The sequence below is a fragment of the Macaca thibetana genome, chromosome 9 (genome assembly GCF_024542745.1).
Source record: "Macaca thibetana thibetana isolate TM-01 chromosome 9, ASM2454274v1, whole genome shotgun sequence".
Taxonomy (NCBI): domain Eukaryota; kingdom Metazoa; phylum Chordata; class Mammalia; order Primates; family Cercopithecidae; genus Macaca; species Macaca thibetana.
In genome coordinates this window covers 123,806,336-123,830,111 of record NC_065586.1, presented here as the reverse complement: position 1 = coordinate 123,830,111, position 23,776 = coordinate 123,806,336, and the positions used below count along the sequence as shown (strand labels likewise).

General features: G+C 44.8%; 3 protein-coding genes across 4 annotated transcripts in view; 1 reads left to right on the top strand and 2 right to left on the bottom strand.

The window, feature by feature from the left end:
- The window catches only part of LOC126962584 (peptidyl-prolyl cis-trans isomerase A-like), an 890,552-nt gene that overhangs the window by 555,644 nt on the left and 311,132 nt on the right, over positions 1-23,776 (bottom strand). The gene's annotated exons all lie outside the window — the stretch shown is intronic.
- FOXI2 (forkhead box I2) lies at positions 18,654-20,341 on the bottom strand. The gene is made up of 2 exons (XM_050803781.1): positions 19,831-20,341; positions 18,654-19,099 (listed from the first exon to the last, which is right to left on the bottom strand). The coding sequence occupies exons 1-2, from the start codon at positions 20,339-20,341 to the stop codon at positions 18,654-18,656; spliced, it is 957 nt and encodes a 318-aa protein (XP_050659738.1).
- LOC126962585 (uncharacterized) lies at positions 20,686-22,077 on the top strand. The gene has a single exon (XM_050803809.1). It carries the CDS (start codon positions 20,909-20,911, stop codon positions 21,395-21,397), a length of 489 nt encoding a protein of 162 aa, XP_050659766.1. The 5' UTR covers positions 20,686-20,908; the 3' UTR covers positions 21,398-22,077.

The following is a 23,776-nucleotide window of genomic DNA, read 5'->3' as shown; positions in this document are numbered from 1 at the left end:
CCAGTAGTGGGATTGCTGGATCAAATGGTAGTTGTACTTTTCGTTCTTTAAGGAATCTCCACACTGTTTTCCATAGTGATTGTGCTAGTTTACATTCCCACCAGCAGTGTAAAAGTGTTCCCTTTTTACCACATCCACGCCAACTTCTCTTAGTTTTTGATTTTTTGATTGTGGCCATGCTTGCAGGAATAAGGTGGTATTGCATTATGGTTTTGATTTGCATTTCCCTGATCATTAGTGATGTTGAGCATTTTTTCATACGTTTGTTGGCCATTTGTATATCTTCTTTTGAGAATTGTCTATTCATGTTCTTAGCTCACTTTTTGATAGAATTGGTTTTTTTCTTGCTGATTTGTTTGAGTTCCTTGTAAATTCCAGATATTAGTCTTTTGTCGAATGTATAGATTGTGAAGATTTTCTCCCACTCTGTGGGTTGTCTGTTTACTCTGCTGGCTGTTTCTTATGCTGTGCAGAAGTTTTTCAGTTTAATTAAGTCCCATCTATTTATCTTTATTTTTGTTGCATTTGCTTTTGGGTTCTTGGTCATAAAGTCTTTGCCTAAGCCAATGTCTAGAAGGGTTTTTCTCATGTTATCTTCTAGAATCTTTATGGTTTTAGGTCTTAGATTTAAGTCTTTGATCCATCTTGAGTTGATTTTTGTATAAAGCGAGAGATGAGGATCCCATTTCATTCTTCTACATGTGGCTTGCCAATTATCTCAGCACCATTTGTTGAATACGGTGTCCTTTCTCCACTCTGTTTTTGTTTGCATTGTCAAAGATCAGTTGGCTGTAAGTAAGTGGCTTTAGTTATGAGTTCTGTATTCTGTTCCATTGGTCTATGTGCCTATTTTTATACCAGTACCATCCTGTTTTGGTGATTATGGTTTTATAGTATAGTTTGAAATCAGGTAATGTGATGCATCCAGATTTGTTCTTTTTGCTTAGTCTTGCTTTGTCTATGTGGGTTCATTTTTTGTTCCATATGAATTTTTGGATTTTTTTTCTGGTTCTGTGAGGAATAATAGTGGTATTTTGATGGAAATTGCATTGAAATTGTAGGTTGCTTTTGGCAGTATAATTATTTTCACAATATTGAATCTACCCATTCATAAGTATGGAATGTATTTCCATTTGTTTGTGTTGTCTATGACTTCTTCCAGCAGTGTTTTGTAGTTTTCCTTGTAGATGTTTTTCACCTCCTTGGTTAGGTATATTCCTACATATTTTATTTTGTTGCAGCTATTGTAAAAGGGGTTAAATTTTTTATTTGATTCTCAGCTTGGTCACTATTGGTGTATACCAGAGCTACTGATTTGTGTACATTAATTTTGTATCTTGAAACTTTGCTAAAATCATCTATCAGATCCAGAAGCTTTAGGGTTTTCTAGGTATACAATCATATCATCAGCAAACAGCAGCAGTTTGACTTCCTCTTTATGTATTTGGATGCCCTCTATTTATTTCTCTTGTCTGGTTGCTCTGGCTAGGACTTCTGGTACTATGTTGAATAGAAGTGGTACCAGGAAATCTTAAGAGAATTTTTCGTCATGTTGCAGATGGGTTGATTGCTTGTGTGTTCAGTTCTACTTTGTGTTATATGGCCATCATTTTCAAATGCCTAACCGCAAATAAAGCTTGGGAGGTATACAATTAAGTTATATTCCAGTTAGAGTTGCCAGATTTAGTAAATAAAAATAGAGGAGGATGCCCCCCAAAATTTGAATTTCAGATACACACTTCTTTTAGTATGTCCCAAATAGTGAATAAATATTCAAATTTAATTGGAGTCCTAAATTTTAACTGGCAATTCCAACTTCAATACAAGGTCAAGTTAAAAAAACTACCCTTAAGTTTATCTGTCCTAATTTTTGTGTATATTTACAAAATAAATTTACTTTTTAAAATTTGAATTTCCATTCCATTTCAATCTATAAAAATTTGAACTAAAAAATGAATTTTCTTTAAAAAGTGAAACTGGTAAATGACAATATCTTTGATGATCATAATAAAAAGTTGAAGGTCTTAAAAAAAAGTAATGACTGCAGTAGGAATTTCTATGGGAAGATTTCCTGAGGGGTCGAAAAAGACTTTTCTGCCAGCATTAATGTTATTTTGACTTGATTTTAAGTTGTCTTTAATATCAATGCTTGTGACTAAAGTCACCTCTATTTCAGTGCCATACTACAGAGCTGATAGAACCTTGGCAATACAAACCCACATATTCACTCCCTACACCCCATTACATCTGTTTGCTGTTTCAAGCCACTAAGTTTGTGCTCACCCAGTCCCTGCTACCAGGAATGCCTTCCACCCAGCCCATGTGGGGAAGCTCAATTTGCCCTTCAGGACTCAAGAGTAGGGGTTGAAACTGCCATTGCTGACATAACCCGTTCCATCTTGCTTCCAACCTCCAAGTCGTCCTTGTTCATTCCTGTCGTAGGTCAAACTAATTTTGGGAGGAACTTAGTCCATAGTTTAACTTTAAAACAAAGATAGTAACAGCCTTTTCCCCAAACAAACCCCATTCCTGCCTGGGGACTAGGCTGCCTTTGTAGGACTAACAAATTAGCAACAAGATTCAGAATTATGGTTTAGGAGTTAGGCAGCGAGGGGCTACAAGATGCTGACCCTCCCCGAATTGCTCCTGGGGATAACATCACTATTACAAAACCTAAGATCAGTGCTTGGGATATTTTTGCAGACCCTGCACTTGATGGATCAGCTAGCACCACCCAGATCGATAAACTGACTCATCTGATCTTGTGGTCCCCACTCAGGAACTGACTCAGTGTAGGAGGACAGCTTCGACTCCCTATAATTTTATCTCTGACCCAGCCAATCAGCACTCTGAATTCACTGGACTCTACCCACCAAATTATCCTTAAAAACCCTAACCCCTGAGTCTTTGGAGAGACTGATTTGAGTAATAATAAAACTCTGGTCTCCCGTACAGTCAGCTCTGCATGAATTATACTCTTTCTCTATTGCAATTCCTCTGTCTTGATAAACGGACTCTGTCTAGGCAGTGGACAAGGAGAACCCGTTGGGCAGTTATGTTGTCTCATAATGAAGTCTTCTGTGGGCTACATGCTACCGTGTAGATGGGCATAGCCCCCCTTCTCCAATTTTATTGTCCTCCCTGATTTACTCACTGACATTTCCCAACTCACTTGCAAGCTGTTTAGCTGTTTTCATAGAGCCTCAAGTATATACTAGACAGAGTTTGCCGAAAGAAGGAAGACATAGGCCCGTTCATAATTTGGTAAGCTTTATTCAAGCCCCTCAAATATAACATCAATTCAGTAAAACAATAATTAATCTGCCTGATTTTTGTCCCTGTCTCAACTCTTTGAAAAATAATAACTCCAGCTTAATTAACCAGAAGCTGCTGTCTATTGTTTTATGAGGCATGTCTGGTTTAATTTTAAAACACATTAATGGAGAGTTTGTTTTTCCTTCTGTTCTCCTCCTTGGTGAATAGTCAGGTTTCTTTCATGGTGGGACTTTTGCATTTAAATCATATAATTTACTAAACAGAAGAAGGCATGCAAAATGAGACAAATGTTTGAAGATGCATGGGGTTTTGCTTATTTTTCCTGTTATATTATTGGTTAACAAAATATTTGGTTGCTTGCTTAGTGTATTTCTAATGAGGATATGATAAGGGTGTCAGGTGGGCAAGAGTAAACCTGGAAATCAACCAGGTAATCTCAAGGCCAGGATAAAAATAAAAGTCAGTGAAAAGTCCAGATCCTTCCATTTTAATAGCAAACATTGTTTTTTTGCAACAAATATTGATGAAATATTTCAATTTTCTTGCAACAAATACTAATCAAACATTTCAATTTTCATATGGTTTCTTGGTGTGAGAACTAATGCTTACTGCTTACTGTATGCCACTGGCTTGTCAGGCCACAAGAAGTATCTGAGGGTGAGATGTGTCTCCTAAAAAGCCACATATTTTTTAGCAGAAGAGAAAAAATATATATTTATAATCACCTTAGAGAGTTAAACATCACAGAAAGTGTGCATGTGTGTAAACATGGAAAAGGAATGAATTCATTTTGCCTAGGAATTAAGGAAAGATGAGCGAGCTGCTTAAGGATTATTAGGGGTTCCATGGGACACAAGGAGAGAGCAAGGACACTGTGGGCAAAGGGACCGGCCCCAGCACAGTTGGCAAGGGATGGGAGGAGTTATGGAGATGAGAATGGAAAGATGAGCAGGGAGTTGGTGACCAGATGGTAAAGGATCTTGTATGCATGGTGAGAAATGTGGACTTTATCTTATATTCATGATATTTTAAGAATAATAAGGGAACATTAAAAATGTAAGTAGGGTGGTAATGTAGGCAAAGGACTGGAGGAGGAGATGAGCTGAAGCAGTAGACACCAGTGTGACCCTTGGAGACAGATGTGGAGCAAGCAGAGAAAATGTATGGCACTGGGCTTTTGAGGACAGCCAGCCTCTCAGGGACAGGATGGTGGGAGGGACTCATCTTTTCAAGAATGTTCGTTGATTTCCTTCTTCTTTCCTCTCCGTCTTTCTGACCTTCTGCCTGCTTTCTTTATTTTTCAAAGTACCAACACTTGGGTCTGTTGATCATTTCTATTGTTTTCTTTTCTTTTTTCCTTTTTTTTTTTTTTTTAATGGAGTCTTGCTCTGTCACCCAGGCTGGAGTATAATGGCGCGATCTTGGCTCACCGCAATCTCTGTCTCCTGGGTTCAAGCAATTCTCCTGCCTCAGCCTCCTGAGTAGCTGGGATTACAGGTGTGAGCCACTGCACCTGGCTAATTTATTTTTTATTTTTTATTTATTTTTTAGTAAAATGGGGTTTTGCCATGTTGGCCAGGCTGATCTTGAACTCCTGACCTCAGGTGATCTGCCTGCCTCAGCCTCCCAAAAGTGCTGGGATTACAGGCATGAGCCACCGCACCAGGCCTGTTTTTTATTTTATTAGTTTATTCTTACTGTTATGATCTCCATTCTTCTTGTTTTTTGAAATAATTTTTCTTTTATTTAAAATGTAACTGAATTATTTTGATACTCTTTTCTCTAAATAACTCATTAAACATACTGCTAAATATCTACTTCTATCAATCATCTCACAAGTAGTTTTTCTTTTTGCTTGACAGGTTCTTACTGTGTTGCTCAGTATGGAATGTAGTGATTTGATCACTGCAGCCTCAGTCTTCTGGCCTTGAGCCATCCTCCTGCCTCAGCCTGTTGAGTTGCTGGGACTACAGTTATGCACCACCATGCCAGACTAATTTTTTTTTTTTTTAGTAGAGATGAGGTCTCACTATGTTGCCCAAGCTGGTCTTGAACTCTGGAGCTCAAGTGATCCTCCTGCCCTGGCCTCCCAAAGTCCTGGGATTACAGGCGTGAACCACCATGCCTCACTACCAGCACTTTCACCATTGTTTGTTTCTATTCTCTCTTTAACCCATGCAATTTTTAAAAATTTTAATTTCAGAATGTTAAGAATTGATGCTAGTGTCCAAACATTTTTAATGATCTTTTATTGTTGATTTCTAATTTAATTGCGTTGTGATCAGAGAACATTATCTATATGATAAAAGGGCTTTTTAAAAATCATTGTTGAGATTTCCACTTAGGACCTAGACTGTGGTTAACTTATAAAATAAAATAAACCACTATATTTTACTTGTAAAGACTGTATGTTATTATCATATTTGGTACATGCCTCTGTATCTATGATACCATGTTTGGTAATTTTGGTGTTCAAATCTATAACCTTATAACCTTTCATTATTTTTTGTCTGTTTGATCTACTAGGTAAAAGTGAGTTCAAACTGACTATTCTGTGGATTTCTTAAATGGATCTGTTTCTGTCAGTTTTTCTTTATTCCCTGTTGTTTGCTGTATTCCCGTATCTTCCTTATGGTCAATTATTTTTATTATTATGTTGGTTTCTTCTTTATCCATATTAGCATTTTTTACTTAAATTATATTTTTAAAAATTAACATCACTATAGCTTTATTTTGGTTAGAATGTGCCTGCTATGTCTTCTTCTGTTTCTTTATTTTCAATTTTTTTTGAGGTCTTATTCTACATCTATTTCTTGTCAGCAACATATATCTAGATAAAAAATACATATCCAATCCTCTGTCTTTATTAGAAGAATTCAACAATTTATATTTGTTATGATTAATTACATGTTTGGACTAACTGCTGTCATCTTATTTTGTTTGCTGTTAACTATTTTTTCCCATTATCTTTTTCTATTATCTGATAGGTCAGGAATAAGCAGTTATTTTCTATAAAGGGCAGATGGCAAACATTTTGGGCTTTGTGTACCAAGGGGCAGAGGCAAAGATGCATTGTGATGCTTACACAACAACAGAGAAAACAAGTTTCCACAAAATTCGTATTGATGGTGTTCTAATGGTAATATATAATTATAACAGAACAAAGTTGAGGACAAAAGCTAATACTTCTAAACAAGTTTATTTTTCCTAGACAACTTCTGGGCACATTTATTTAACTGCTGCAATCAAATATGACTTAATTTACTTCCCATGGGTAAATGGTATTCCCTGCTTGGCCAACAAAGGAGACACTTGGAAACTTACTGTGGTCATAGCCTTTTTTCATTTTCTTTCTTTCTTTCCCTTCCTTCCTTCCTTCCTTCCTTCTTTCCTTCCTTCCTTCCTTCCTTCCTTCCTTCCTTCCTCCCTCCCTCCCTCCCCCTCCCTCCCTCCCTCCCTCCCTCCCTCCCTCCCTCCTTCCTTCCTTCCTTCCTTCCTTCCTTCCTTCCTTCCTTCCTTCCTTCCTTTCTCTCTCCTTCTTTCTTTTTCTTTTCTTTGTTTTTTTTTAGAGATATTTTTGCCATATTGCCCAGGCTGGTCTCAAACTCCTGGACTCAGGCCATCTGTCTGCCTCGGCCTCCCAAAGTGCTGGGATTACATGTGTGAGCTACTGCACCCAGTCCATTTTCTTCACTCTGTAAAGAAATTGTACTGTGGTGAGAGAGAGCCTGTTCTAACGACCTTGTTTCCCTCACCATAGCTGCCATGAGAAGCAGTGTTGTGAGGGGTGCCTAATCTGGCCATGCTGGTGGATGGTGGGTTCTTGGAGCTGCAGCATGACATCATTGCCTAAGAAACACAAGGCTTAGCTTAGCCAGCTGACTCAGTAATACTCTACCTTGCCTTAAAATTGCAACATGTAAAGTCCACTTTTTTCTTCTTTTCTTGTTTTGACGTGATGAGTATGCACCAGTAAAAGTCGTGGCCTGTCAACGCGTGTGGCTCTTGAGATGCTGTGCTATATGCCATATGCTATAGCCACGACTGCAGCATATAAAGCTATATGCTACATGTTATATGCTATAGCATAGCATCTCAAGAGCCACATGTGTTGACAGGCCATGACTTTTGGTGACCTGTCCAGTATGGTGACAAGTCCTATTCCATTCAAAACTTTCCGTGTATGGCCAGGAGAAAGCCATGAGTTCCATGATGGGACTGCCCAATTCTGCCCACATAGCACTAAAGCAACCATGGATTGCCTACAAATGAATGGGCATGCCATGTTCCAGCAAAACTATATTTATGGGCACCGGGATTTTAATTTCATAGAATTTTCACATGTCATGATGAAATATTCTTCTTTTGAGTTTTTTGTTTTTTGTTTCTGTTTGTTTGTTTGTTTATTTGTTTTTAGGTGGAGACTCACTCTGTCACCCAGGCTGGAGTGCAGTGGTGTGATACTGGCTCACTGCAACCTCTGCCTGCTAAGTTCAAACAATTCTCGTGCCTCAGCCTCCCAAGTAGCTGAGATTATAGGCGCACACCATCAAACCCAGCTAATTTTTTGTATTTTTAGTAGAGACGGGGTTTCCTCATGTTGACCAGGCTGATCTCGAACTCCCAACCTCAAGTTACCCACCCATCTCAGCTTCCCAAAGTGTTGGGATTACAGGCATGGGCCACAGCGCCTGGACTTTGAGTTTTTTCAACCATTAGGAAATGTAATAACGAATCTTAGCTCATAGATCATACAAAAATAGGTGGTAGGCCAGATATGATAAATAATTTAAAATTTCCTGCTGCAATTTTTTTGTTCCATCTCTCCTGTTTGGAAGCTATAGATTGTATTCATTTAGTAGTCTCTCTTAATTTTTAAAATCATGCCTACTATTTTTATAATAAAGAACAGTCATACTTCTATTTTTAAAACTAAATTATACTTGTTTATAATAAATCCAAAGTTAATCATGTTTCTATCCTGTATTTGATCTTTCATAAGAGGACACAACAGATTAAGGTCTCTAGATCAGAGCTTTAGGACCAAGAACACAGCGTTTCTCAGTCATCTCCATTTATTACATAGAAAGGCCATGCAGACAGCAGCAGGGAAAACATGAACTTTGGGGTCAGACAAGTCTGGTTTTAAATGTTAAATGTTGGTCCTCCCTATCCTCCCTAACTCATTTTATGAGGCCAGCATCATCCTGATACCAAAGCATGGCAGAGACACAATAAAAAAAGAGAATTTTACGTCAATATCCCAGATGAACATTGATGCAAAAATCCTCCGTAAAATACTGGCAAACTGTATCCAGCAGCACATCAAAAAGCTTATCCACCACCATCAAGTCTGCTTCATCCCTGGGATGCAAGGCTGGTTCAACATATGCAAATCAATAATTGTAATCCATCACATAAACAGAACCAATGGCAAAAACCACATGATTATCTCAATAGATGCAGAAAAGGCCTTTGACAAAATTCAACAGCCCTTTATACTAAAAACTCTCAATAAACTAGGTATTGATGGAATGCATTTCAAAATGATAAGAGCTATTTATGACAAACCCACAGCCAATATCATACTGAATGGGCAAAAACTGGAAGCATTCCCTTTGAAAACCGGCACAAGACAGAGATGCCCTCTCTCACCATTCCTATTCAACATAGTGTTGGAAGTTCTGGCCAGGGCAATCAGGCAGGAGAAAGAAATAGAGTGTGTTCGATCAGAAAAAGAGGAAGTCAAATTGTCCCTGTTTGCAGATGACATGATTGTATATTTAGAAAACCCCATCGTCTCAGCCCCAAATCTCCTTAAGCTGATAAGCAACTTCAGCAAAGTCTCAGGATACAAAATCAATGGCAAAAATCACAAGCATTCCTATGCACCAAGAACAGACCAACAGAGAGCCAAATCATCAGTGAACTCCCATTCACAATTGCTTCAAACAGAATAAAATACCTAGGAATCCAACTTACAAAGGATGTGAAGGACCTCTTCAAGGAGAACTACAAACCACTGCTCAATGAAATAAAAGAGGACACAAACAAATGGAAGAGTATTTCATGCTCGTGGATAGGAAGAATCAATATCATGAAAAATGGCCATACTGCCCAAGGTAATTTATAGATTCAATGCCAACCCCATCAAGCTACCAATGACTTTCTTCACAGAATTGGAAAAAACTTCTTTAAAGTTCATATGGAACCAAAAAAGAGCCTGCATTGCCAAGACAATCCTAAGCCAAAAGAACAAAGCTGGAGGCATCATGCTACCTGACTTCAAACTATACTACAAGGCTAGAGTAACCAAAACAGCATGGTACTAGTACCAAAACAAATATATATACAAATGGAACAGAATGGAGGCCTCAGAAACAACAGCACACATCTACAACCATCTGATCTTTGACAAACCTGACAAAAATATGAAATGGGAAAGGGATTCCCTATTTAATAAATGGTGCTGGGAAAACTGGCTAGCCAGATGTAGAAAGCTAAAACTGGATCCCTTTTTTCCACCTTATACAAAAATTAATTCAAGATGGATTAAAGACTTAACTGTTAGACCTAAAAACATAAAAACCCTAGAAGAAAACCTAGGCAATAACATTCAGGACATAGGCATGTGTAAGGACTTCATGACTAAAACACCAAAACCAACGGCAACAAAAGCCAAAATAGACAAATGGGATCTAATTAAACTAAAGAGCTTCTGCACAGCAAAAGAAACTACCATCAGAGTGAACAGGCAACCTACAGAATGGGAGAAAATTTTTGCAATTTACCCATCTGACAAAGGGCTAATATCCAGAATCTACAAAGAACTTAAACAAATTTACAAGAAAAAAATAACCCCATCAAAAAGTGGGCAAAGGATATGAACAGACACTTCTCAAAAGAAGACATTTATGCAGCCAAGAGACACATGAAAAAAATGTTCATCATCACTGGTCATCAGAGAAATGCAAATCAAAACCACAATGAGATACCATCTCACACCAGTTAGAATGGCAATCATTAACAAGTCAGGAAACAACAGATGTTGGAGAGGATGTGCAGAAATAGGAACCCTTTTACATTGTTGGTGGGAGTGTAAACTAGTTCGATCATCATGGAAGACAGTGTGGAGATTCCTCAAGGATCTAGAACTAGAAATACCATTTGACCCAGTCATCCCATTACTGGGCATATACCCAAAGGATTATAAATCATGCTACTATAAAGACACATGCACACGTATGTTTACTGCAGCACTCTTCACAATAGCAAAGACTTGGAACCAACCCAAATGTCCATCAATGATAGACTGGATTAAGAAATGTGGCACATATACACCATGGAATACTATGTAGCCATAAAAAAGGATGAGTTCATGTCCTTTGCAGGGACATGGATGAAGCTGGAAATCATCATTCTGAGCTAACTATCACAAGGACAGAAAACCAAACACTGCATGTTCTCACTCATAGGTGGGAATTGAACAATGAGAACACTTGGACACAGGGTAGGGAAAATCACACCCCGGGGCCTGTTGTGGGGTGGGGGTTGGGGGGAGGGGGGGACAGCATTAGGAGAAATACCTAATGTAAATGATGAGTTAATGGGTGCAGCAAACCCGCATGGCACATGTATACCTATGTAACAAACCTGCATGTTGTGCACATGTACCCTGACACTTAAAGTATATTTATTAAAAAAACTACATATATCTAGTGAATTTTTAAAAACATGTTTGTGAGAAAAAATTAAAAGTAGTATTGTTACATTAAAAAAAAAAAAATGTTAGTCCTCCCCAGTCCTTCCCCTTTGGGCAATTCACCTTACCCTTCTGAGCCCTAGTTTTTTTCATTTGTAAAGCTAAGCTAGTAATACTTAAATGGACTATGAGTTTTTATTAGAAATCATATCTATAAATCTCTGCTCTTAGTAGTCACTCACTGAAATGTCCTCATCACCCTAACTTTACTCAAGCCAGTGTGCTGCGTCTTAGAAACATTTAGCTGCAGCTGTAGGTGTCTGCATTCCTGAATACAACAATCCAGCTCTAAACTTTTGCTCTGTCTCGGAGATTTCACTCAGTCTGTTGTGCAAGAACATTTATAAAGCACACAACACATCACCCCTAAATGGGACATCTCAATTTCTCAAAGGCCACAACACCGTGTCTGGTTTCGTGAAAGACTGCTCTGGTGGATGGTAAACTGGACATCTCAGCAAAGACTCATCATTCTACACTCAGCTGTGCTAAAAGTCTGTTTCACTGTGTGCCCCCCATTAGGCCATCAAGGGAGATTTGATGGGCTGTGTGAATGAACCTGTGTGAAATCTGAGCTCAAGAGTGGGTCCCTCCTGACAGGTCAGAATGTGCGAGCATCCATCTTACCAGTTACTTGAAAATGTATGGTTTTTTCCTGTTATAAATCTCATTTTAATTTTGTTCCTGCAGTGAATGCGGAGATGTCGTTATGCGTACTAACAGCCTTACACATTCTCAACCTGAAAATGAAGAAAATATTCTCACCAATGATAACAAAAATAAACTTGCTAATAAAAGAGTATTATTGTTATAGATTCTTAAATTTTTATGTCTCAAATTTTCTTTCACCTATTATATATACTAAGCAGGGCATTGTAGAGAAATTAAAGCAATAGTGAATGGCAAAAAAAAAAAAAAAAAAAAACTAGAAGCAAAGTATTTCTTCAGAACTGCATAGCAAATGATTATTTAAGTTTTCCCTCTTCCTCCCCTTGCAACTTCTTTCTTAGATGTTGCATTATTTAAACAGTATACCAAACTGCCTTTAATTTCCTCCAATTGAAATATGCAATATAGTCTATTCTTTTTAGCAAAAAGGAAAAAAAATTTTTTAAATCAAAGTAGTCAATTACAAATAGAGCAAGAAGGCAGTCTATACCATTCGGGATTACAAAAAGAACATAGAGAATGAAGCTCCACACTTTTCAAGAATGCTGAAACAGAAACCTTCCATTAAAGTATTAATTCTACTCACTCCAGAAGTCCATCTTCTTCCCATAACCTGACCTGCCCTTAGGCTTCTCAGAGTAAAGTGGTCTCAGCCTAGCAAAGGGAGGTTCAGTCAAAGCGGGTGGAGTTGTTTAGGTCAGGTGTCGAAGGGAACGAGTGCCTTAGGCAGATCGGAACCACCCGTGCATGCAGGTCTGGAGGCCTCAGTGCAGGTGATGGATTGCCAGACCGGATTAGGGGCCTGGGGACAGGCGACTCCTCAACACCTCTAGAAGGCAGTAAAAATGATCCCTTGCAAGCATCTTCAATGCCTCTCTCATCTTTCAGTCTGGTTGTGCTCTGGCCCTGTGAAAGGAGCACACAAGCTTGACTCCATTCCTGACCTCAAATTCTTCCTGCCTCCTTGGGAGCTAAGGCCTGTTCTGGATGAGGAAGTTTAGATCCAGGTAGTGCAGCAGGAAAGGGGAAGGGTGATCTGGAAAATATTTGGATATCATTGGCAAATAACAAACCATCCCTCCGATAAAAATATTCATATCTCTTTGGGAGGCCGAGGCGGGTGGATCATGAGGTCAGGAGGTCGAGACCATCCTGGCTAATATGGTGAAATCCCGTCTCTACTAAAAATACGAAAAATTAGCCGGGTACAGTGGCAGGCGCCTGTAGTCCCAGCTACCCAGGAGGCTGAGGAAGGAGAATGGCACGAACTCGGGAGGTGGAGCTTGCAGTGAACCAAGATCACGCCACTGCACTCCAAGCTGTGCGACAGAGCGAGACGCCGTCTCAAAAAAATCAAAAAACCAAAAAAAATATATATATACATATCTTACATGTCTGACCACTGATCAACACGTGAAAGCAGGGGTGTCAGCCTAGATTCTCAAGGACATAATTTACATTATTATGATGGCTTTCACGTTCGAAGTGAAACTTATATGGACTAACCAAACCCTACTGGCCTCACTATCAATATTGTCTCTGAATATTCCTATTCCCCAGCTCTGCGCCCACTCCGAATTCCCCTAGCATGGCACACAGCCCTCCAGCATGGGTATTCAACAGCAATGGCCTCCTGGGCTTGGCCCACTCAGTGTTGTATCTATAGGGTCCAGCAGCAGGCCTGGCCCTGGGTAAGGAAGAATCAGACCCATCACAGGAGGCTGGGGGCTGGGTGGTGGGCAGAAGTGTTTATGAAAAGCTGAGGGTACAGGTGTACTCACTCACACATGTACTCATTCATTCATTCATTCCGTCAGTCAGTCAGTCAGTCAGTCCATCGTTCAACTGCTACCACCTGTCCACAGTCTCCCTGGCTCTAGGGATGTTACTCTAGAAGAAGGCAGGCTGTTCTCTTCCCACAGAAACCATAGGAGAAGAGGCAGGAAGGTACTCGGTCTTCTGCGGGTGTGGTGCAATCCATCCAGGGCCCCCAAGAACACACCAAAGGGCACAGAACTTGGACCTGGATTGTCAGAAGGAGTCTGGAAAAGTGAGGTCTCTCTAGGACCTAAGGGATGAAGTGGGAGGCAGAAAAGTCAGGAACAAAGGGTAGGAAGGTTCCTACTGATGAATTTCAATATTATCTGTAGCCTCTGAGAAACAAGACACTTAACTGGTCTGAGCCTCAGTTTCCCCATAAGTAAAATGGGGATAATAATAGGGAAATCACTGGGTTGTTGTGAAGGCTTAATGAAAAATGCACAGGAAGCATCTAACAGAGTCCCTGACACCTTCCTTGACCTTCAATCTGTCTGGTGGATGAATGGGTGACTCTTAGGGGTAGAGAAAGACTCAATGATTTATAAGTTTAATTTGCTCTAGATTACAGCAGGGACGCAACTCCAATTTTCTTTTCTTTCTTTCTTTTCTTGGTGAAGGTCCAATTTAATATACTATTTATTGCCCTCTATGAAATGGGTGAAACTAAAGATATTTTCCATTCTGTGTGTTCAGCCACTGATGAAATCTGACCAAAGAAAGCAGTTTATTCCAAGTACCCAGCAGTTAGCCCTGAATAACATTGGTTAGCAAATTCAAATTAGATTAAAAGAAAAAGAGCTCTAAAAACTTTACCCTATAGATGGGAGATGCACCAAAGGACTGCACACTCAGAAGCCCTGGGGAACGGCCAACTCTGGCCACATTAATTGCCTCCCCTGTCACTGCCAAATGACAGATCTTCTAATATGAGGACAGGTTTTAAAGTTCCTAAATGACACTGTGGAAAAGTGAACAGATGGGACCTACACCAGCCCGGGGCAGTGCTTAACTCCCTGCCTAAAATCACAGTGAAGTTATGAAACTGAGAAATCAAACACTTCCTGAGTTAGCAGGGTGTGGAACACACTGGGGTCTGCGTACAAGACATAATATGATACTTGTGTTTACAAGTAGATGGTTGATGACTTGATCATCTATAAGTAATCCTTATAGAGCCACAAAACCATGTCCAGTCTGTAATTCTTCACTCATCTTTGTTCCGACCACTGGATGGAGGCTCTGTGAGGGTAGCAACAGGCTCAGCTTATTCACTGTATGACTTAATACCACATAGTTAACACTCAAAAGAGATAGATTGAACAAGTCACATTTTATTAGGATACAAGTGACTCAACCTCTATTGCATTCTATGGTGGTTTCACATGTTACTCTCTTACCTGGAGTCAAATCCTGAACTCAATGGGTTATTTGAAAATACTATGCCTTTAGGTGTGGAGAGTGGTTGGTGTAATTTGTGAAAATCCTCCCCAAGATGGGGCTCCGTGGGTGGGGTGTGTGTGTGTGGGGGGGGGGGGGTGTGTGTCCATCAGTAGATGCATTTCTGAATATGAGGCATGTAAAGGTTGCAGGTACATCTGGAGTCCCTTTTAGCTCTCATCAGTTTAGCTTCTGGAGATCATTTAGCCCCTTAACTTGGCTTTTCTATCTGCAAAATGGGGATGAACTTCAGCGTTCTGTTTCACTGAAGAGTTCTAATAATCACTATAATGGTATTTCTTTGAATGAAAAACGTCACTTGACCAGCAGATACATTTTAGGAGACTAAAGATTAAAGGTTGATTACTATCCCAAGGCAGCATTGCTAAAATGCAAAACTTTTTCATCAGAAATAAACATACTCTGTGTTTAATCAATATGTGAAATGGGCACCCCATCTTGAAATCCAATGTTCACTTTTAAAACACTATGGCACTTTAAAAAACATTTCTAACAAATGAATCTTCTTCATGAATGGTTCCTCTTTGTATGGGGATAATTTACCCAGTGACCAAATGTTTCTAGGGCAGATTACAGTTTCCCGTATTATTATTCTCTCTGATTTTCAGTCACTAGGAAATTCCACTGCTGCTTGGCAATGCAAAGAATTCCTAATCACCCGATATTTTGGCATGTTTTAATTGTCTTTCACTTCTGAATTTTGAAGCTTGCTCCTATATTTGAAACTATTCAGTGCCACCAAGTTGTTCATACTAAAAATTGGATATTCCAATAGCATACTGCCATATGTCTATGCCATGATGCTGAGGTATTCCTTTTGTTGAAGTCTCACAATTACTTTTGGAATTGGCTGCAGGATTCATGATTCCAAAGGCAAAAAAAAAAAAAAAAAAAAGAAGAAAGAAAAGAAAAAAAAGGGACAGGGCAGGGGAGCAGATGGGGTCTGAGTGCCACAGTGGACTCAGAGCCCCGGGGTCAGAGCACCCTCCTAGCCTCCTGGCAGCAGTGACCTGGCCGGACCAACAGGACCCGGTCCTTCTGCTGCCTGCGTGCAGTGAGCTCTAGGGACTGTGGTCAAGTTCACCAAGCCCTGGCCAGAAGAAAGTATTTAACCATAAAGTGACCACAAGCTGCATTGCTCTGTTTTCTTGTTTTGATTTCAACAGTTTCTTTGCTATGAGAAAATGCTTCTTTGGGATAATGAGTCTGAAGCTGACTGTGCCATGCCTGGGCCTATGAAATGCATTTTGGCCTGGCTTCCCATCTCCTAAACACATCCAGGCATGTGGGCTGTTTTGGAGGGGAGAATGGGTTCTTTTTGGCATCTAACCCCACCCATGTCCAAATACCTTGTACTGCTGGAAGTATTTTTAACCAAGCTTTTCTCATGAAGATTTCATCCATTTGCTTATATTATTACCTACTAATGGTATAAAGCTTTGAATAAATGAGCAACTTTCAAATGGTAAAAAATGATCTTTGGGCAAACAAACCAAAAGTTGAAAAATCTTAAATATTTTTTTCCCAATTTTAGCATAAAAACCATTGTTAGAAAAAAAAGCAGCTTCCCAACGTCTAGGAGTCATGCAGCCATGACGTTCCATGTTTACATCCATACGTGTCAGCCAGTTTTCTTGAAGCTCCACTGATTGTCCAGCTGTCCACTGTATTTTCTGATTGTTGTCAATTTAATTAGAAAATGTTCTTTCCAATTTTTCTGCAAGTTCAGTCTCTGAAATGGGGATGTTGGTGACAGCAGTGGAATTCTTATACAAAATAGCATACACATGCAAGCTACGTATATTGATCTTTATTTTTAGCATTTTATTCTATTAAAATAAGTTCAAGATATAATTTTAAAAATGTATAAGCTAAGGAATTTCTTTTCCTTTCCTGGCCTTCTTTAACTGTATTACATATGGGGAGTGTCCCCCCAAGAGAGATTATGGGTTGGTTGTGAGTTTGGTTAGCCAACATCATCACCTTCGACACAACTGGCGCTCTGCTCACCTGCCTGTGGGGAGCAGCAGCATAGATGCCACACGGAGTTAAGAGCCACTGCTGATGAAACACATGACCAGGCACCAGGTTTATCCCAACTCCTGGCTCCTTCTCTCCATGTTCCCCTACCTCCCTCCTTCTCCCTCCCTCTCTGTCTTACACACACACACACACACACACACACACACCCCTCACTCTTCAGCAGGGCCATGATGAGTCAGCTCTAGGGACAGACAGGTGCGCTGCTCTCATTTCCAGCACTGGTGGCAGCAGCAGTGAGGGGCGCTGCGGGCAGCTTAGGAACACCTGTGTCTTAGGAACACCTGTGTCTTAGGAATACCTGTGTCTTAGGAATACCTGTGTCTTAGGAATACCTATGTCTTAGGAACACCTGTGTGGCTGGGGCTTAGGGTTGCTAAACCAGCTGTCCTACTCCAAACTAACAGTATCCTCTCTCCACTCTCTTCCTGGGAAGGTCCCCTCCCATCCTCCCCCAAAATACAGGGAAGATGGGTGCCCCCCATCAACAACAAGATGGATACCCCCCCACCAACGTGCCCATCTCCAGGGAGTCCCAGATGCCACAACGACTCAGGGCATCTGACTGGGGCACTTAGGACTTCTGAGGAGTACAGAGGCCAAAATTCCTCTTCCCAGTGACTGGGGGCTCCTTGTGCTTCACAAAGATACCATGTCTAAGAACGAACCAGGTGGGGCAGGGTCCAATTTACACAAGCTGCTATTCAGGAGCTCTGAACATAGGCGCAGCTTTGGCCCATACTGTGGGTTTGGAGGGGAAAGAGACCAAAACAGGTGTGCCCTTTCATGAGCCTGTGTGAGCGTGAGTGTGGATGGGGTGAAACAAACCTAGACCCTCGGGGAACTCCTGGGTGCTGGGCACCGCTCCTGTGGTCAGTGATGACGGGGCCCTGGGGAGTTGCCTTGTCCTACAGGGGGGTTATCAAGGACCAGAGCTGTGTGACATGGGAGGGAGCTGGTATCTCAAGGGCGTTTTCTGCCCAGGCAGCCCTTCTCCCTCCCACCACCGGCAGTTTCAGCCATTAGCAAGACCTTCCTTACACAGGACCCAATCCCAAAAGTCTCAGATCCCCTCACTGCAGGCTCCTGGCCCACCTGGACCCCACCACTGTGGCTGCTCCTGAGCTCTGTCCTCCAGCCCCTGCAGCAGCCTCCCCGAAGCAGGAGGGAAGGCCCTGAGCCAGGTGACCCAAGCTGGGTGGAGGTGGAAAGGGCCCCCACCCCCGGGCCGCTCTGGCAGCCCACTTTCCTCCCACCTGCTCTAAGGCTCTTCGGAGTCAGCCAGCCTGCTTGGGAAAAGTTGGAGCTGAGCGCCAACCGCGCCGCCCCTTCAAGGCAAATCCCTGGAGAGCACAGGTTCTGGAGGCCCAGGAGGGATCGACTTAGAGGCAGAGCAGGGAAGCTCTGAAGGTCGCCTGGCTGAGGGGTGCACAGCAGACGGCCACCCACCCCGAGGCCCAAGAGCTGCTCAGCCCAGCTCCCTGCTGGCCAAGCCGCCCCCGGCTCTGCGCGTCCTCCCAGGGCACCCAGGCCTTCGGCGCCAACACGTGGGGCTGTCACCAGGGGGAACCGGAGGCCTGAGCTCAGCACCTTTGGACACCGCACCCGGCTAGCCTCCAGCGTCCCTTCAAACTTCGGTCCCTTCCCGGCTGTAGAGGAGGTGACTGACGCGGAAGCCAGTGGCCGCGGTCTGGTGGCCAGGGGCGAAGCCAGGCGAGGCGCTAAGGGTCTGGGAAGCGTGGACGGCCACCGTCGGAGGCGGCCTCCCGAAAGAAAAGTCGCCCGCCAGGCCCCCGGGGAAGGTGCCAAGGCCGCCCGCCAATGCGTTCATAGCGGAGGCGAAACCGGAGAAGCAGGTGGCGGCCTCGGGTGCGGATGGAGAGGGCGAAGCCTGCAGGTCCCGGCAAGCAGCGCCCGGAGGCTCCAGCGCGGGCGCCTCGGCCCCTCCCTCGCTCCTGGCTCCCGAGGGCGAGACCGCGCTGGCTTCAGCTCTCCTCTTCCTCTTCCTTCGGAAGTTCCCGTTGTCAAACATCTTCTCGCAGTTGGGGTCCAGGGTCCAGTAATTGCCTTTACCTGCATTAGAAGAAACAGCCCAGTTCAGAAAGTTCGAGCTTTGACGGACCCGTGGTGTGAGCGAGCGAGGAGGTCAGCTTCAGAAAGATCCCCCGCTGGCCCTTGCAGAGGGTCTGGGCCCTCGCCCCCATCCCACCCTTGACGGACACTGTGTATCCAATGGGCCTCCACAGCCGGACTGGGAAGAAAGTGGCAATCCAGAAAGGAGGAGGAAGGGAGCCTTGGGAAAGGCCCGAGACCCGCTAAGGTGAAGGAAGGCCTGCGGGATGCGAACCGTGGGATTCCAGCCGCTCTGCCAAGGACATCGCAGACCACGCCGGGCCCCCAGGGAGGCTCCAGAGCTTTCCAAATGGGCATCCTATTTGTTTTGCCTATCCTTGGGGTAGGCGCTGTCTTCCCCACTTTACCGGGTAGGGCACTGAGGCCCAGGTAAGTTGAGTCACTCCCAAGGTCACCCAGCGTGCTGGCTCTCCCGCTTCTTCCTCCGAAGGAGCGCACAGAGATTGAGAGCCCCGGGACCGCCACACTGTAAACGCGGGCCTGTGGGCACTGCCGCTGTCTGAGAACTTGTTCATGGCTAAGCACATCTCCCCCTTCTCTCTCTCCCCCGGGTATCCCCAACGCGCAGGGAGGAATTAGGTTGTCCGAGGTCGCTGCCACCCGCCGAGTGCGCGCAGCACGGCGGAAAGACCGGGAGTCCTAGACGGAGCGAGCCGGCGCGCCGCTGTTACCTGGGTCGTCCTCGTCGCGGGGCACCTTCTTGAAGCAGTCGTTGAGCGACAGGTTGTGGCGGATGGAGTTCTGCCAGCCCGCCTTGCTGCGCTTGTAGAAAGGGAAGTTGCCAGCCACGTACTGGTAGATCTGGCTGAGAGTCAGCCTCCTCAGGGGCGCGCTCTGGATGGCCATGGCGATGAGCGCCGAGTAGGAATAGGGCGGCCGCACCAGCCTCAGCAGCTCCTGCTGGCCGGAGAGGCTCAGCCAGGAAAGGTCCGCGCCCGCCAGGCCACCCGGGGCGCCAAGGAGCGGGCCGGGAGCCCCGTAGCCGGGGGCCGCGTAGGGCGGCACGGGCCCGGGACCTGAAGCGTAGGACTTGGATCTGAGCGCTGGCGCATTCACCCACAGGCGTGGGCCCCCGCCCACTGCGCCCAGATCACTATGCTCATAGCCCGGGGGGTGCGCGGTGGCCCGGGCCTGGCCGGGTGGGGCCGAGGAGGGGCCCAGGTCTTTGCAGTAGGTGGCCATGTCCAGCCGCGCCCGGGTCTGGGCCAGCGGTGCCGCACCGAGGCTCATGGGCGACCCATCCAGCTTGGCCACCAGCAGCCCCGGGGTGCGACCAGCCCGGCCCAGCCCTCCGCCCTTTAAACACCGTCGGGACCAGAGCCCAAGGAGAGTGACGGTGGCGAGCCCCTCCCCTGGCAGCCCTGGAGGAGCGAAATTCTTGTCCTCGCCCCGGTGTCAGTTTTCTGCCCCGCCCAGGCCTGACACGTCCCCGACCGGACGCCCCTCTGATTCCCCCTTCCTCCTTTATGCGATCCGTCCCGAGTCCACAGTCGCTCGCAGTCTTGGTTGCAGGGACCCTAAGTCCGTAGCCTCGTCTGATTTCATGGGCCCTGCAGCCCCGACTTCCCTAGACGGTACCACGACTCCTCAAGGCCCCCAGGGCTCTGGCTTGGGAGCCCCGTCCAATGCGCGGCCCCTTTTCTCGCCTGGGGACATCTTCCCCCAACGAAACTCGCCTCGCCGGGGCCCCTGGGTTACCCGGGACTCGGGGATAGGTTAGAGGGCAACTACACTGCTCAAGAGATCGCAATGAAGTCCGTAGATCTCCAGGCTAGAGCCGCAGAGGGAGGTGGCACGGTGGAGAACGAGGGGCTGGGCGTGGACAGTAGCCCTGGGGTCGTCCGGAGTCCTCGCGCCCTCAACGCGCGAAGGCAGTGGACTGACATCTGCGCCGAAGTCGCGCGTACCCCAGGGAGGGTCGGGACCCTGGAAATCTCGGACGCCGCAGCCGTCCAGGGCAGTCATCGCTTTTCCCAAGCCTGGGAGTCCGGGGCCCCGCAAGGTTTCTCCGCGCTGTGGTCTCTGGAGCGCAGTGCGGAGGGAGTCAAGCTCTCTGCCGGCTGTCGGGGGACAAGCCGAAAACAGGGACGTCTCTGCAGTGCGTCCGACGCCAGCCGTCCTGTCCTGCTGCCTCCGGGGGATGCTGCAGCCCGGGTTCTCCCGTCCCCCCACGCTGCCCGGCTCTCGGCCTCCCCTGCTCCCCGCGCTGTAGGGTGGCGGAGGATGGACCCAGGCTGACGCGCCGCGCTGGGCTGGGTACCCGGGAAGAGCGCCCGCCTCCAGGACTCGGAGTCGGGCACCTGTGAGAAAGAGGAGAAAATTGAGGCCTGGTGCTCAAGGCTCAGAGATGAGGAGACCTCCCCATCCCTCCAAATTCCTGCCCGCGGTGTTGGGGCTGACCTCCTGGAAGCTGGCCTCTCCCTGGGTATTCCCCAGCGTTACGCGGGGCTGTGGATCTAATTTCAATTCATTTGAAAAACAAAGGACCAACCCTTCCTGACTTTTGGCGGTGGAGGAGGCTTTTAGGTTGGGGCCAGCGGTTCGATCGATCCAGGAGAGAGTTTGGGTTTGGGGGTTAAAGGGCCCAGGTTGAGTCGGCGACTTACTGGTGGTGCAGCCCCTAGGCCTCCCAGATCGTAGTTCCAAATTTTATGTAAAACAACTAATTTATGGAACCATTTAACAAATGGCGGAAAGAGGTGAGAGACCCTCTGTTGGGACGTTGGCCTCTCCCCTTAGAAGTGAAGCCCCTTCGGAAGTGGTGGGTGAACTGAAGGCAGTTCCCAAGCAGTGAAGAGAAAAGAAATACCCCGAAATGGTTCTTTGAGGTCGGCTCTTCGGCTGGACTCTGCCCTCTTTTTCCTTCCCCCTTTCCTAAAGATTTCTAATTTTTCTCAAAGGAATGCTAGTAGTGGGAGTCCCAGGTGCCTTTTACTAAGCCGCCCTCCCCCTCATCCCCATCACACAACCTTGGTGGAATAACACAATGATTTGATAGGAAGAACTAATGTTATCTGCAGTTAACTGCACTACTGTGAGAATAAAATCAGAGATGTTGAATTTTAAAGAATAGCTTAGGTCATCTTTTGCAATGTAAAGGAATTTTAAAAAAGGACGTCAGTTCCTTCCAAATTCTCTTGAATTTTAATAGCCTTTCTTTCTGTAAATACTATAACTCTGTAACACTCGTGAGTTTCAGGACCTCTAAGAAAATCAAATGAAACTTCCTGTAATTTCCCTCAATTATACTTTACAGAAATCATTAAAATTTGTGCCATGGATATATATGTCCATATCTTTTTCACCCTTCTTTGCTCTCTCAGCCTAATTTCCATCTTCCATCTCCACTGTAATAGTTTCCTTATCTTTCAACAGACTGGACTCATAAAATGAATTTCAGTAGAGGGACTGCAGTCATTTTGGAGGAAAATGTGTTAACCCTTAAATGGTCTTGCATGGAACTTTGATGAGAATTTTCCAAGAGAAAAAAAAATCTCGGGAAAGAAATAACAAGGAAAAAGACTGTGCCCTGCCTGAGAGTCCTGCTGGGGTTCTCTAAACAGAACAGCCCTCCACACCCGCCTCAAGCCTCTGATCCATTTCTTTCTCCTTTATTTTCAAAAGTGATCCCTGCTGCTTACATGGAGGATAAGTCTCCCCAGCATTCCACCTTTCAAACTGCCAAGCCCACCTGCAGCTGCACCTACACCTGTTGCTGGGGGCACCTCTTCTCCTTCTCCATCATCAGGCCAGTCTCTCCTGGGCAGGACTGGGACTCAGGTGCACACCTGGGATGCAGCACTTAGGGGGCACTTGCTGGCAGGGCCTGGAAGAGACATTGTGCCCTTAGTTCTGTTCTCACACTTTTCTCAGGGGCCTCACTCTGTGATCTCCTCCTCTCTCTTCTCCTTCCCATCAGCATTTGCAGATCTCAGTTCTCTCCGTGGCAACAAATCCCTTCAGCCCACATCCCTTTTGAGGTGTCTCCGGGTCTTCAGAAGCCTGGTCTCCGGTGGCTGCTGCCCCAACCTCCTCTCTCAAGAGTGCACTCTTCACTCAGTGCAGACAGCCGTCCGCTCCCATGACTCAACTGAAACTGTTCAGGCACAGCCTCTGGTGGCCTCGGTCACCCTAAATCCAATGATGGTTTTTTACTCCTCATTTTGCTTGACTCGCAGCAGCTCTTGACACCTGCCAGAATCAACACCTCTTTCTCTGCCTGCTTTTCAGCACTGTGCATCTGGTTGGCCTCCCCTTCTCTGGCTTCTTCTCAGGCTCCGGGCTGGCTTCCCTTGCTCTGAGGCTGGGGTTCTGCAGGGCTCTGTTCTGGGCCCTCTTCTTCACTCCTGTGGCTTTAATTTCTGGCCTCTGACTCAGGGTTTGTCAGCCTCAGCACTATTGACATTTGGCAGCAAAACCTTTGCTGTCCTGTGTGTTGTGGGATTTTTTACTCCTGCTTTCTACCTGCTCAATGTGGATAACGCCTCCACTATTATGGCAACCAAAAATGTCTTCAGACATGGCCAAGTGTCCTCTGTGGAGCCAAATCACTCCATTGGAGAACCCCTGCGTTAACCAGTGATCCCCCATTTTTATCATCCATTTGGTTGTCTTCCT

Coding starts and splice junctions, on each gene's coding strand:
- FOXI2 (XM_050803781.1), bottom strand. CDS start 20,341: ATGGCCACCTACTGCAAAGACCTGGGCCCCTCCTCGGCCCCACCCGGC. Junction 19,100..19,830: donor CCGCGACGAGGACGACCCAG/GTAACAGCGGCG, acceptor CTTCTAATGCAG/GTAAAGGCAATTACTGGACC.
- LOC126962585 (XM_050803809.1), top strand. CDS start 20,909: ATGAAGTCCGTAGATCTCCAGGCTAGAGCCGCAGAGGGAGGTGGCACG.